Genomic DNA, 12,864 nt, shown 5'->3' on the forward strand with positions numbered 1-12,864 from the left:
GCCGGCCGGGCTGTGCACCTGCGCCTCGGCGGGCCGCCTGGGGCACCGTCCCCGGCCCGCCCGGCCCCGCCATGGCCCGGCCGCAGAGGACTCCGGCGCGCAGTCCCGATAGCATCGTCGAGGTGAAGAGCAAAGTAAGAGCTCCTCCGGCCTCGGCCCTAGGCGCTCCCAATTCCCTCTTTCTCCCCTTCCCAGCTCCTTGGTCCCCGCCACCTCTTCCCTCTATCTTCCAAGTCCCATTCTGCATTTCTGCTCGCCTTCCCCCATCCATCTTCCTTCCTCCACTCCTGGTCTCCAGATCTCTCTGTGGCCTGAGTACCTGGAGGGCGGTGAGAAGACCTTGGACAGCGTCCCTGGTACTGGAGCTGAGGTCTGGGCTTAAGGCTGCCGCTTTTGCGGCAGCCGGTATCTTTCCCACCCCTGCCAGCCTGCGGTGAGAAAGGGGCGCAGGCTGTCCTGACTCCTCTCCCCCAACCCCGACTTCCAGTTTGACGCCGAGTTCCGACGCTTCGCGCTGCCCCGCGCTTCGGTGAGCGGCTTCCAGGAGTTCTCGCGGTTGCTGCGGGCGGTGCACCAGATCCCGGGCCTGGACGTGCTACTTGGCTATACGGATGCTCACGGCGACCTGCTGCCCCTCACCAACGACGACAGTCTGCACCGGGCCCTGGCCAGCGGGCCCCCACCACTGCGCCTATTGGTGCAGAAGCGGGGTGAGGAGGGGTACAGTGGGCAGCCTCTGTGGGGTAAGGTGCCTGTGGGGCAGGTCTACAAGGGTTAGTCCATGCCCAGGGTACCCACGTGTCACCCTCTGCAGTCCCTGCCCTTGACCTGACCTCCAAGTGGTAGGAAATAGCTACAGTGGCCCTGTAAAGAGCCCAAGTTGGGGAGCAGGTCTCTGATCTCAACACCCCCCTCTTCTGCAGCAGAAGCTGACTCCAGCGGCCTGGCTTTTGCCTCCAACTCTCTGCAGCGGCGCAAGAAAGGGCTCCTGCTGCGGCCAGTGGCACCCCTTCGCACCCGTCCACCCCTGCTAATCAGCCTGCCCCAAGATTTCCGCCAGGTTTCGTCAGTCATAGATGTGGACCTACTGCCTGAGACCCACCGACGGGTGCGGCTGCACAAGCATGGTTCAGACCGCCCCCTGGGCTTCTACATCCGAGATGGCATGAGTGTTCGTGTGGCTCCCCAGGGCCTGGAGCGGGTTCCAGGAATCTTCATCTCCCGCCTGGTACGTGGGGGCCTGGCTGAGAGTACAGGGCTGCTGGCGGTCAGTGATGAGATCCTTGAGGTCAATGGCATTGAAGTAGCCGGGAAGACCTTGGACCAAGTGACGGACATGATGGTCGCCAACAGCCATAACCTCATTGTCACTGTCAAGCCGGCCAACCAGCGCAATAACGTGGTGCGAGGGGCATCTGGGCGTTTGACAGGTCCTCCCTCTGCAGGGCCTGGGCCTGCTGAGCCTGATAGTGATGATGACAGCAGTGACCTGGTCATTGAGAACCGCCAGCCTCCCAGTTCCAATGGGCTGTCTCAGGGGCCCCCATGCTGGGACCTGCACCCTAGCTGCCGACGTCCTGGTACCCGCAGCTCTCTGCCCTCCCTGGATGACCAGGAGCAGGCCAGTTCTGGCTGGGGGAGTCGCATGCAAGATGGTAGTGGCTTCAGCCTCTGACAGGCAGGATGCAGCCCCATGCCACTCCAAACTGCTGGGACATGGCAGGGACTTCACAGTGGGGGTTTTTAGCTGGCTCCCAGGGCTCCCTCAGCCTGGGGAACATTAAAGGTTTTTCTACAAATACAGTCTTGGTCCTTCTGTGTCCCAGTCCCAGCCTCCTCCCTGGTCCCACCAGCTTGTCTTCTGCTCTGGACTAAGTCCGGAGTGACAATGGGGAAAACTTCCTGCAATCAAGCAGCAGGAGGGCCACCAGGCTTGGCATTTTTAGGGTAAAAAAAGCTCTTATGGAAACAAATCCTGTGTACAAAAGGTTTAATTTTGGCAAAGCGGTTAAAAGGCTGGGGTGGCCCTTCTGCAGCCACTGGTGGCTGGGAGGAGTGCTCTAGGGACACTGGCCACCCCCCTGCTCCTGTCTTCAGACCTCTGCTCTGGGATTGGGTCCGACTCTGTCCTTTGCAGCCATGTGGCGATCCTCAGCATGGAGCTCCCTGCCACTGTCCCTCAGAGGGGCTCAGGTATCCATCTTCACGAAGACTTTGGGCCGAGAAAAGATCTTGATGGCCTCCTCTACCTGCACCAGTTTCCGATCCAGCTCAGCACGGTGGCTCTGGGCCCTCAGTGAGTCTGCCCCGGCAGGCAGCAGCACCAGCTCACGCAGCAGCTGGCTCTGGCCTACAGGGGGCCCGGGAACAGTGAGAACAGTGAGTGTTGGGCAGGGGTGCCTGGTCCCCAGTGGGGTCCCCCTCCAGCCTCCCTGCCCAGGTACTCACTCTGGAGCAGCTTGGTCAGTGTTTCCAGCCGCTGGTTTTCAGGCATGAGCGTGTGGCCTGGGGGCATGGCAGGGTCTGGCTGGCTCTGCTTGCGAGCCTCAGCCTCCCGCTGCCACAGGTCCCTGCGCTCCAACAAGCTGTGGGTACACAGGTTCAGGGTTGATGACCCCAGGGCAGAGGTTGGTTCCCGCCCTCCACAGGTGTCTCCCTCACCCTGAGTGTCAGGCAGTGAGACCTACTAATGCGGCACATGGCCCTTCTGTGTGGCATTGTAGTGCTCCTGGGCCTGCCGCTGCTGCTCTAGCACTTGTGCCAGGACCTGCAGCGAGCAGGAATGCCTCCGGGGGGCCCTCTTCGCAGCTCGTGCATTGTGACGAATGAAGTCCACCCCCAGGCCTGGCTCCTGCAGGACACAGCAAGCGTGGGTGGGGGCAGACAGCATTATGTTGTGTCCCTGAACCCCCACCACACACCAGGAACCCTGCCCAGCCACCATCCAGCCCCCACACATCCTCTCACCTTAGCTTTGGGACCTGGTGGTGTTGGCTGGGGACTAGGTACACGGGGTGGTGGAAGGCCAGGGCCGCAGCGGGAGTGCGCCCGCAGGAAGTGTGCAGACTCTGTCCCAAAGGCAGGGCCAGGCTCCTGGAGGGCAGGGCACAGCAGAGAGACCAGGCAGGCTGAGGTCTGGGGCTCAAGCTGCAAAACCCTGGCCCTCTTGGCCCTTCTGACCTTTGCATCCGTGTCCCTCGGGCCCTCTTCCCTCTTCAAGAGACAGTTGTCCTCATCAGCACACAAACGTGTGAGTACGTCACATTTTTAAGAAAACAACAGGCCGGGCGCGGTGGCTCAAGCCTGTAATCCCAGCACTTTGGGAGGCCGAGACGGGCGGATCACGAGGTCAGGAGATCGAGACCATCCTGGCTAACACGGTGAAACCCCATCTCTACTAAAAAATACAAAAAACTAGCCGGGCGAAGTGGCGGGCGCCTGTGGTCCCAGCTACTCGGGAGGCTGAGGCAGGAGAATGGCGTAAAAAAAAAAAACCCGGGAGGCAGAGCTTGCAGTGAGCTGAGATCCGGCCACTGCACTCCAGCCTGGGCGACAGAGCCAGACTCAGTCTCAAAAAAAAAAAAAAAAAAGAAAACAACAAACCATCTCTCCTTCCACCTCAGTACTGGCCCACCTACCACTCTCTTTCATCCTTCCTAGCCAAGCTTCCTGGCTCTAGCCCCGCAACGTTCCTGACGGCTGGCCTCCAAGTCCTCAAATCCAGGCGGTCACTTCCTTGGTCTCGTTGTCCTCAACCTGATCGTCAATAACTCCTGGGTCTCACTCCTGAGATCCAGGCCTGAATTTCCATCTGCTTCCTGGATACACTCCCACCCCCTGGGAGCCCCACAGATGCTTCAGCCCAGACACATTTGTGTGACCTTGCCTTTCCTCTCACTCCTGCTCCTCCTGCTGAGTCCCTGGATGGAAAGATGGTGCTACTCTCTACCCGAGACAGAGCCCCCCACCATACCCCTGCCCTTCCCACTGTCCTCAGAAATAAGGACTGAAAAGTGGCTTTTGTGGCCCCTGATGTGGGCCCAGCTGACTTCTTGGCCTAACTTCACGCCTTTCTTTCCTCACAGTGAACTGTACACCTGGCATCTCCACTGCTGCGTGCCCTGTGGTCTGTGAGTTTCCATCTTTTGGGAATGTTCTCCTCTGCTGTCCCCTTGACTAACTGCTGCTTGCCCCTGAGGATCAGCCCCGCCATCACCACTTCTGAGAAGCCCCCCAGCCTCGCCCTGCAGCAGAGCCAGGGTCTCTTAGTTCCCTCCCTCCCCAGAACTCGGATCAGGGTATAGCTGCCTGTTGGCCAACAAAAAGGATAATACTTCTGGCTCCCTGGAGCAGGTACCTGGAGCTGGGCCTTGACCTGGGACTCCACCTTATCGTACTTGGGTGAGCGCCACAGAGCTTTCAGGGGCCTGGGCTGTCCATGCTCTCGGCTGCGCTCCTGTTCTCTGAAGCGCTTCTGAATCTCCCTGATCCGCCTCAGGTTCTCCTTCTCATGGTCTTTAGGGTCCTTCCCTGGAGAAAAGATGCCACCAGTCTCTGCCCTACATAGGGCCCACACAATCCAACTTCCACTAGTTCACACACAGGCCTGCCCCCTGCCTCCTACAGAAAGAGTTCCCTTCCTCATGTAGTATTTCAGGATGACTGTCTCCATTATTATTATTACTATTTGAGACAGTGTCTCGCTCTGTCACCCAGGCTGGAGTACAGCGGCACGATCACAGCTCACTGCAGCCTTGACCTCCCCAGCTCAAGGGATCCTCCCACTTCAGCCTGCTGAGTAGCTGGGATTACAGACACACGCCACCACGCCAGGCTAATTTTTGTATTTTTTGTAGAGATGGGGTTTCACCATGTTGGCCAGGCTGGTTTCCATCTCCTGGGCTCAAGTGATCCGCCTGCCTGGGCCTCCCAAAGTGCTGGGATTCCAGGAGTGAGCCACTGCATCCGGGTGATTTTCTCCATTATTATAGTGAAGTATACCATAGATCATCTCATATATGACATTCATCTCTTGTTCTTTGTCTCCCACCTTGACTCAGTGATGGCTCATGCTTATCTTCAACCCTGTGTTCTAGCACCTATATGGCCTGGCACACAGTGGGCACTCAACAAACAAATTTGACGGGTAATAAATGCACGAGCAGGCTGGGCGCGGTGGCTCAAGCCTCTAATCCCAGCACTTTGGGAGGCCGAAACGGGCGGATCACGAGGTCAGGAGATCGAGACCATCCTAGCTAACACGGTGAAACCCCGTCTCTACTAAAAATACAAAAACTTAGCTGGGCATGGTGGCGGGCGCCTGTAGTCCCAGCTACTCGGGAGGCTGAGGCAGGAGAATGGCGTGAACCCGGGAGGCGGAGCTTGCAGTGAGCTGAGATCCGGCCACTGCACTCCAGCCTGGGCGACAGAGCGAGACTCCGTCTCAAAAAATAAAAATAAATAAATAAATAAATAAATAAATAAAATAAATGCACGAAGCAGAGCTAGGGCTTCGTGGGAACTACCTTATTCAGTTCACTTCCTTCGAGAAGGTAGCACATTTCTCCCCCTTTTATAGTTGGGGAAACTGAGACTCAAGAGATGCAAAGCCTGGGCCCAGGTCAGGGCGGAAAGAGCAGCTGCTTTTGATCTCTTTCCACCCCGCATTGCCTCTCTGCCCCTTCTTCCATTCCTGGGACTTACTCTTAAGAGAGGCCCCAGGACCTAGGGAGATCCCCTCGAGTTGCAACAGCACGTCCCCGACGCCGCGCCGGCCGCGCTCCAGGATCTCTCGGGCACCGGGACCGATGCGGGGGCCACAGGGAGCGGTGGCGTCCAGGGCCCGGTCCGAGGTCAGCAAGTCCAGCTTCAGCGCGTTTCCCTCGAGGCGCCCTTGAGCTGTGGGGCGGAGCCGGGCGGAGTCCAGGACTCAGGTGGAGCCGGGGCCGACCCCTGAGCCTAGCACCACCGCCAAGCCCCCGGACTCACCCGAGGCCGGCCGCCGGTAGTAGTCAGGGCAGAGCGTCGGGTCTGGGGGGATGGGCCCCGAGATGCGGGACGGGCCCTCGCACATGCCGCCGGCACCGCCCAGCAACGGTGCCCCGAGGCCTGCAGGGCTGTGCACCTCCCTCCCCGGGCCCCCTTCCCCAACCCCGGGCCTCCTCCCTCGCCTAGGACCCTGACCCTGGCGTGCCCGTCACTCCCGGGCCCCTGCCGGTCCCTGCCTGGGCCCCGGCCTCGCTCGCCGCCTCCGCGACCTCTCCCCCCAGCCCACTTCTCGGTCCCGCTCGCGGCCTCTCCCCCGCGGCACTTGGGCAGGGGCTCACTCGAGAGGTTTTGCCGCCAGCCGCTGCCACCCGACGGGAGTTGTTGTTGCCGGGCAACCGTGGCTTCCGTCCCCGGGGTCAGGGCCCACTGACCCTGGCGCAAAGCGTCCTGGGGCTTGTAGTTTCCGCTGAGTGTGGGCTCCGCGGTCGCGGGTTTCGCTTCCCAGCTCTGCCCTCGCTTGCTGGCCCGTCTCCAGGGTCAGCGCGGGGCCACCATCCAGCCGCTCGGGGCCCTCCCCAAGCAGCTGTGGAGGATGCACTGAGCCTGCGCAGCCATGGCCTCGGCAGGGGCGGAGAGGCGGCCGGGGGTCCAGGAGGCTACGGTAGTGGGGCAGGGACAGCTCGCGGAGGACCCCGGCAGCGCTGAGACCTCCGAGGTGACCGTCAGGCTGTTTAACCTTCAAACAGGGGGCCGCAGCACTCTGAGAGGCGGAACTCTGAGCGCCCCGACCCGCTAACTGCCAGGCTGGGCCCTCCAGGCGGGGAGGGGCACAGGCTGGTGTCCTTATTCCCGTTTCGGTGTCTAATGTTAGGTGTTCAGTGACGGATCCCTATGTCCTTTGCCCGACCATGGTGACCGATGGCCTGTGTGTCACCTCTAGTGTCCAGTGGCGGAAGAACATTTCCTGGTGCCAGCCCATGAGGCCCGCGGAACCCAGGGTGAAGACCAGCGCCCAGCAGGCGCAGCTTCGGAGCTGGAGCTCCAGGAGGAAGGACCCAAGCTGGAGGAGGAGAGGCCCAAGCCGGAAGCCGGGGCGCTAGAGGAGAGAGGCCCCAGGCCCGTGGTCTCCATTGTGAGGCCCCGTCATGGTCCAAAGAGAAAGCCTGTCAAGTGAGGGGGCTCTGGGGGAGGAGGAGGGGAAGGAGCTGCAGGCCCGGGGTTGGGGCACACACCCCAGTAGCATTCCTGATTCCTGCACTCCTGCAGGAAGGATTCTTGTCCCCTGTCACTACCATCACTCTCCTCTCCCGTTCTTCCAGAGCCCCCATGTAGGGAGCAGCAGGAGAGTGGGAGCTTCAGGGTTTGTAGGGCACTGGGCTCACTGGCCTCTAAGCCTCTTGGGCCTGGGGCCTCATCGACCAGGAAAGGGGCAGGCGTCGAGTCCTGGGGCGGTGGGCAGGCTGGGGTATTCCCTGGGTCAGGTCTCTTGTCCCTGGCTCAGGTCCCTCAGCCTCCCGGGCCTTCGTGCCCATCCCAAGGCTGAAGCTGAGCTGCCACCCAGGCTGCCGCTGCAGGAGGAGGAGCCAGAGGGCGGCCAGAGTGAGCCCTCACCATCTGCCAAACAGCACAAAAAAGCCAAGAAGCGCAAGAGCCTGGGGGCTCCCGTGCTCCACGCTGTGGCCAGCACGGTGTCTGCACCCTTAGAGACATTGGGGCTGGAGCGTGAGTGGCAGTCCCTGGGCTGTTCCTTCTCCCTGTGGGGCCTGACATGGCACAACCTGGCGCTCTAGCCTCTGCCCTGCCCTGGGTCTTTGCAGGAAAGGCCCAGCGCCTGCGGCCCCTGTACCAGTACATCAACTATTGCAACCCCGAGCTGAACCAGGCAGGGGAGGGGGACGGGGAGGCCGAGGTGGAGGCAGAGGCAGAGCTGGCCCTGGTTCCCAAGGAGGCAGGTGTGGAGCAACTGCAGGCCTTGCTGCCCTTGGCAGGTGAGCTGGGCCCAGGCCTCGCTTTGCCCTGTCCCAGTCCATTAGTGACCCCCATCCATGCTCTGGCTCCCCTCGGAGAGGAGGCTGGAGAGGAGGCTGGGGGCTTGCCCAGCTTGGGGGTGAGTGACCACCACAAGGCTGAGGTGGATAAGTCAACCCAGGTGGACATCGACAAGATGCTGAGTGTCTGCACTGCTCCGCTTGTCCCCCCGCTCTCTCCTCAGTACAAGTGACTGTCCCGCCCCACTGGTGGCTCCCCTCCTTCCATGCCTGAATTTGGCTTCAGGCTTCCTGTGGGCCTAGGCCCTCTGGTGGAGGGGGCAAATTTGGCACCTGCCCCCACTTGGGACTTTGGGCTTGCTGAAAATAAATATTTTTCTTTTTCAAAGACTTTGTGATTCCCCGGATAGGTTTCCTGAACTGGGAAAGAGGATGGAGGACTCAACAGTGCAGGGTTTGAGGCCTGAATGGTCATCTGCATCTCCTGAGACTTTGACAATGACAGATGCCTTTGTGCCACCCCATGCCTCACTGAATTGGGGTGGACCTGGTACTGTGTGTTTAGGTGAATCTGAGGGTCAGGCGGCTAACTGGGTGATGAAGAGGGAAGTGAGAAGGAGGAACTTGGAGCAGAGGAAAGAAAGGGTCTGTAGGGTCATGGGAAGCAGGTGTTTGGCCCTACTCTTTGTCTCCTGGGGAAGGGCCTGCATTTGGTTTCACCTTGAGGGGATCAAAACTTGGGATCCTCCTAGGAGGTAGCTCAGAGTTCTTTTGCCTGTCGCCGGAGTGACAGCTTTGGGATGTTTTCCACTCATTGCCAGACCATAGCTGGACCGGACCTTGTCCATGGAGTAGCCCCTGGTCACAGGTGACAGGGCATCAGTGATGTTTTCCTGACAGGCAGGGGTGGGCAGGGGCAGTAAGTGCATCTGGGGCCCTGAGGCCAAGCCACTGGATGACAACTGTGTCCAACCGGCAGGGATCTCTGCTGCCAGAGCCAGCCAGTGTTGGCCATTTTGGAAACTGCACATCCTGGGCCTCCTGTGTGTTCCTTGGACACCACAAACAGACACAGGGAATTTCAAGTTCATGGATAATTTCCCCTCCCTCCAACTGGCTTTTCCTCCTGTATCTCATCTGCGCAACTGTTTAAGCTAGAATCTTGGATGTCACCCCAGACTCCATCCTGTTCTTTGCCCCCTGATTCCTACAAGCTAAGCAGACATTGAGGCCAGTGAACATACCCTTTCAGGCTGAGAACCTCTCGGACCCCACAGTCAGCACCGTTGCCTGGACCACTGTCATCTCCAGGTGACAGCCTCACTGGTCTCCCTGCCTGTCGTCCCTTGGCCCACAGATCCATCCAGTGGCCCTGCGACACACACACCTGAGCCCCTGATGGTGTCACTCCCCCTTGGGATTCCCCTTCTCTTGCCCCAGCTACCTTAGAACTCAGTGGCTTCCTGTAATTCCCTGAGCAGTTACACCTTTTCCTCCCTTTACTCTGTGCATGTGGGGTTTCCTCTGCCTAAAATGCCTTTATTCCCACCTCTCCCCCTGGCTAGTGCACATACACCTTTGAAAACCCTGCTTCCTGGGGAGGCAGACAGCATGCCATGTTGCCCTGCATTGTAACACCTACATACTACTATCATGTGGGTTTTAACTGTCTTCAGGGCTAGATTGTGAGCTCCCTAAGGGCACATCTCATTGCATCACATCCACCAAGCCAGAGGGCCCCCTAAAAGGCACCAAGGTGATGAGACCGAAGTGAGGGTGGAGGAAGTTGCAGAGAGGGACATGCCGGAATCTGAAAGGCTGAGGTCATCCCGAGGACACAGTCATGTGTAGGTTCCCTGGAATATGGCCTGGGAAGGTCACTGGAGGAAGTGGGATGGGCAGGTTCGGGTGGGAAAAGCAGGGTCCCCTTTCTGGCATCATCCCAGGCTGCTCCCTCCTTTGACAGGGTCACTTGGGGGCTCACTGGCCCCATGGCAAGCCATGGGCTCAGGATGTTTTTTTTTTCTTTGAGACAGGGTCTCCTTCTGTCACCCAGGCTGGAGTGCAGTGGCACAATCTTGGCTCACTGCAACCTCCACCTCCCGGACTCAAGGATTACAAATGTGAGCCGCCGTGCCTGGCCAAAAAATTTTTTTGTGGAGATAGGGTCTGTGTTCCTCAGGTTGGTCTCAAACTCTGGACCCCAAGCAATCCTCCCTCCTTGGCCTCCCAAAGTGCTGGGATTACAGGCATGAGCCAACACACCCAGCCAAGATAATGGAGCTTAACCTCCTCGCTTTATGGTTGGGAAGGCAGAGGCCTGGAGAGAAGTGGCCTTGCAGGAGACTACACCCTGGGATCTAGGAATCCCTGTCCTCAGTTGTGCAGGATCTGCCGACCTGCGGACTCTCTGGCTAAGGCCTAACCCCAGAAGGCCCCCCTATCTTTGTGCAGCCTCCAGGGCTGGAAGTGTAAGCAAGGCCAGCACTGATAAGGAAGAGCTGGTCCTGTCTTCTCACAGGCGAGGCAGGAATTAGAAATCGTGGGAGAACTAGTCTGCAATTCCTGAGGCCTATTACCCAATGGACTTGTCTAAGCAGGGTGGGTGGCAGGAACTGCAGAAAGGATCAAGTCCCTACTACTCCTAGAAGCTCGCTGTAAAGGGGCAATGCTACATGATTTAGGGAGACATGTGTAGCTGGGTGTGGTGGTCTGTGTCTGTAGTCCCAGATATTTGGGAGGCTGAGGCAGGAGGATCGTTTGAGCCCGGGAGTTCAAGACCAGCCTGGGCAACATTTTTCCCTGTCTCAAGAAGTAAAAATGATGCAGCCATAAAAAAGAATGAAATCGTGTCCGTTGCAGCAACATGGAAACGGCTGAGACCACTATCCTAAGCAAATTAACACGGGAACAGGAAACCAAATAGAACATGTTCTCACAAGTGGGAGCTACACATTGGGTACACATGGACACAAAGATGGGAAACACAAACACAAGACTATGAGAGGGGGCAGAGAGTGGGTGGGGTGAGTGTTGAAAAAACCTATTGAGTACTGTGTTCACTACCTGGGTGATGAGACCAATCGTCCCCAAACCTCAGCATCACACAGTATACACATGTAACAAACTTACACATGTACCCCCTGAATGTAAAATAAAAGTTGAAATTACATATTCAAAACAAGTGGCCAGGTGCAGTGGTTCATGCCTGTAATCCTAGCACCTTGGGAGGCGGGTGGGGGGGCAGATCACTTAGGCCAGAAGTTCAAGACCAGCCTGGACAACGTGGTGAAACCCCGTCTCTACTAAAAATACAAAAATTAGGCTGGGGGCGGTGGCTCACGCCTGTAATCCCAGTACTTTGGGAGGCCAAGATGGGTGGATCACGAGGTCAGGAGTTCGAAACCAGCCAGCCGGCCAACATGGTGAAACCCCGTCTCTACTAAAAATACAAAAAAATTAGTCGGACGTGGTGGTGTGCGCCTGTAATTCCAGCTACCTACTCGGGAGGCTGAGGCAGGAGAATTGCTTGAACCAGGGGGGTGGAGGTTGCAGTGAGCCGAGATCACGCCATTCCACTCCAGCCTAGGCAACAAGAGCGAAACTCCGTCTCAAAAGCAAACAAAAAACCCCCCCAAAATTAGCCAGGTGTGGTGGCGGGCACCTGCAGTCCCAGCAACTTGGGAGGCTGAGGCAGGAGAATCACTTGAACCCGGGAGGTGGAGGTGGCTGTGAGCCAAGGTGATGCCACTGCACTTTGGCCTGGGTGACAGAGTGAGACTCTGTCAAGAAAAGAAAGGAGGGAAGGGAAGGGAAGGGGAGGATAGGGAAGGGAAGGGGAGGGGAGGGGAGGGAGAGAGGGAAAGAGGAATGGAGGGAGGGAGGGAATAAAGGAAGGAAGGGAGGAAGGAAGGGAGGGAGGGAGGGAAGGAATAAAGGAAGGAAGGAAGGGGGAGAGAGAGAGAGAAAGAAAAGAAAAAGAAAGAGAGAAAGAAAAGAAAAAGAAAGAAAGAGAGAGAGAAAGAAAGAAAAAAGAAAGAGAGGCCGGGCGCGGTGGCTCAAGCCTGTAATCCCAGCACTTTGGGAGGCCGAGACGGGCAGATCACGAGGTCAGGAGATCGAGACCATCCTGGCTAACACGGTGAAACCCCGTCTCTACTAAAAAATACAAAAAACTAGCCGGGCGAGGTGGCGGGCGCCTGTAGTCCCAGCTACTCGGGAGGCTGAGGCAGGAGAATGGTCTAAACCCGGGAGGCGGAGCTTGCAGTGAGCTGAGATCCAGCCACTGCACCCCAGCCTGGGCGACAGAGCAAGACTCTGTCTCAAAAAAAAAAAAAAAAAAGAAAAGAAAAAAAAAGAAAAAAGAAAGAGAGAGGGAGGGAGGGAGGGAGATGCAACCTCAGTGCAACTGAGGACCAAGGCTGTGGGACCACAGGTTGGGGAGTGGCTACTTTGCCGAGGGCAGAAGTGGTGACCAGGCAGTCCTCCAGCTGACTCCTGAGAGAGGTGGTGCCTTCCAGGCAGAGGACGTGCCAGGGACAAAGCCCTGCTAGTATGGAAGCTGCCACCTCTGCAGGAGGGCTGCTTAGTGTGGCTGGAGTGGAGGGCACGGCCATATGGAAACCAGGCTGGGCAAGTCCGGGGGTGAGGAAGAGGGGTGTGGACAGGGAGGGATCTTGGCGTGGCGTTCAGGAGAGGCTGCTTGGCCGGCAGGGTGACGGGCAGAACAGGAAAGGAAGCGGCTGCCACTGTCTGGGTGAAAACAGTTCTGGATTTGGTGAAAACAGTCCTGGATTTGGCTGGAGGTTGAAGAATAAGCAACAGGTATTCTGGAAGTTCTCTTCTGGTTGCTGTATCTGATGAGCAAAGCTAACTGCATTTTTACTGT

At 58.1% G+C, this 12,864-nt stretch overlaps 3 protein-coding genes across 5 annotated transcripts; 2 read left to right on the forward strand and 1 right to left on the reverse strand.

The window, feature by feature from the left end:
- Positions 1-3: 3 nt before the first annotated feature.
- On the forward strand, positions 4-1,799 carry PARD6A (par-6 family cell polarity regulator alpha). Of its 2 annotated transcripts, none has more exons than XM_015126410.3 (3): positions 4-134; positions 488-710; positions 927-1,799. In XM_015126410.3, exons 1-3 carry the CDS (start codon positions 72-74, stop codon positions 1,673-1,675), a joined length of 1,035 nt encoding a protein of 344 aa, XP_014981896.2. In that variant the 5' UTR covers positions 4-71; the 3' UTR covers positions 1,676-1,799. The 2 variants fall into 2 exon arrangements, with proteins under 2 accessions (XP_014981896.2, NP_001253493.1); NM_001266564.2 differs by having other exon boundaries at positions 33-134; positions 924-1,756.
- A 174-nt stretch (positions 1,800-1,973) lies between these two features.
- On the reverse strand, positions 1,974-6,395 carry ENKD1 (enkurin domain containing 1). Its single transcript, NM_001193959.2, is given in 7 exon segments — positions 1,974-2,350; positions 2,449-2,585; positions 2,688-2,851; positions 2,968-3,093; positions 4,358-4,530; positions 5,704-5,898; positions 5,989-6,395. Coding segments are annotated over 7 exon segments (1,041 nt in total). The 5' UTR covers positions 6,074-6,395; the 3' UTR covers positions 1,974-2,189.
- Positions 6,396-6,444: 49 nt separating this feature from the next.
- On the forward strand, positions 6,445-8,364 carry C20H16orf86 (chromosome 20 C16orf86 homolog). 2 transcript variants are annotated; one of them, XM_001093031.5, is made up of 4 exons: positions 6,445-6,703; positions 6,929-7,158; positions 7,490-7,710; positions 7,806-8,364. In XM_001093031.5, exons 1-4 carry the CDS (start codon positions 6,602-6,604, stop codon positions 8,207-8,209), a joined length of 957 nt encoding a protein of 318 aa, XP_001093031.2. In that variant the 5' UTR covers positions 6,445-6,601; the 3' UTR covers positions 8,210-8,364. The 2 variants fall into 2 exon arrangements, with proteins under 2 accessions (XP_001093031.2, XP_077840540.1); XM_077984414.1 differs by having other exon boundaries at positions 6,456-6,703; positions 6,929-7,710.
- Positions 8,365-12,864: the final 4,500 nt, after the last annotated feature.

The sequence above is a fragment of the Macaca mulatta genome, chromosome 20 (assembly GCF_049350105.2).
Source record: "Macaca mulatta isolate MMU2019108-1 chromosome 20, T2T-MMU8v2.0, whole genome shotgun sequence".
Taxonomy (NCBI): domain Eukaryota; kingdom Metazoa; phylum Chordata; class Mammalia; order Primates; family Cercopithecidae; genus Macaca; species Macaca mulatta.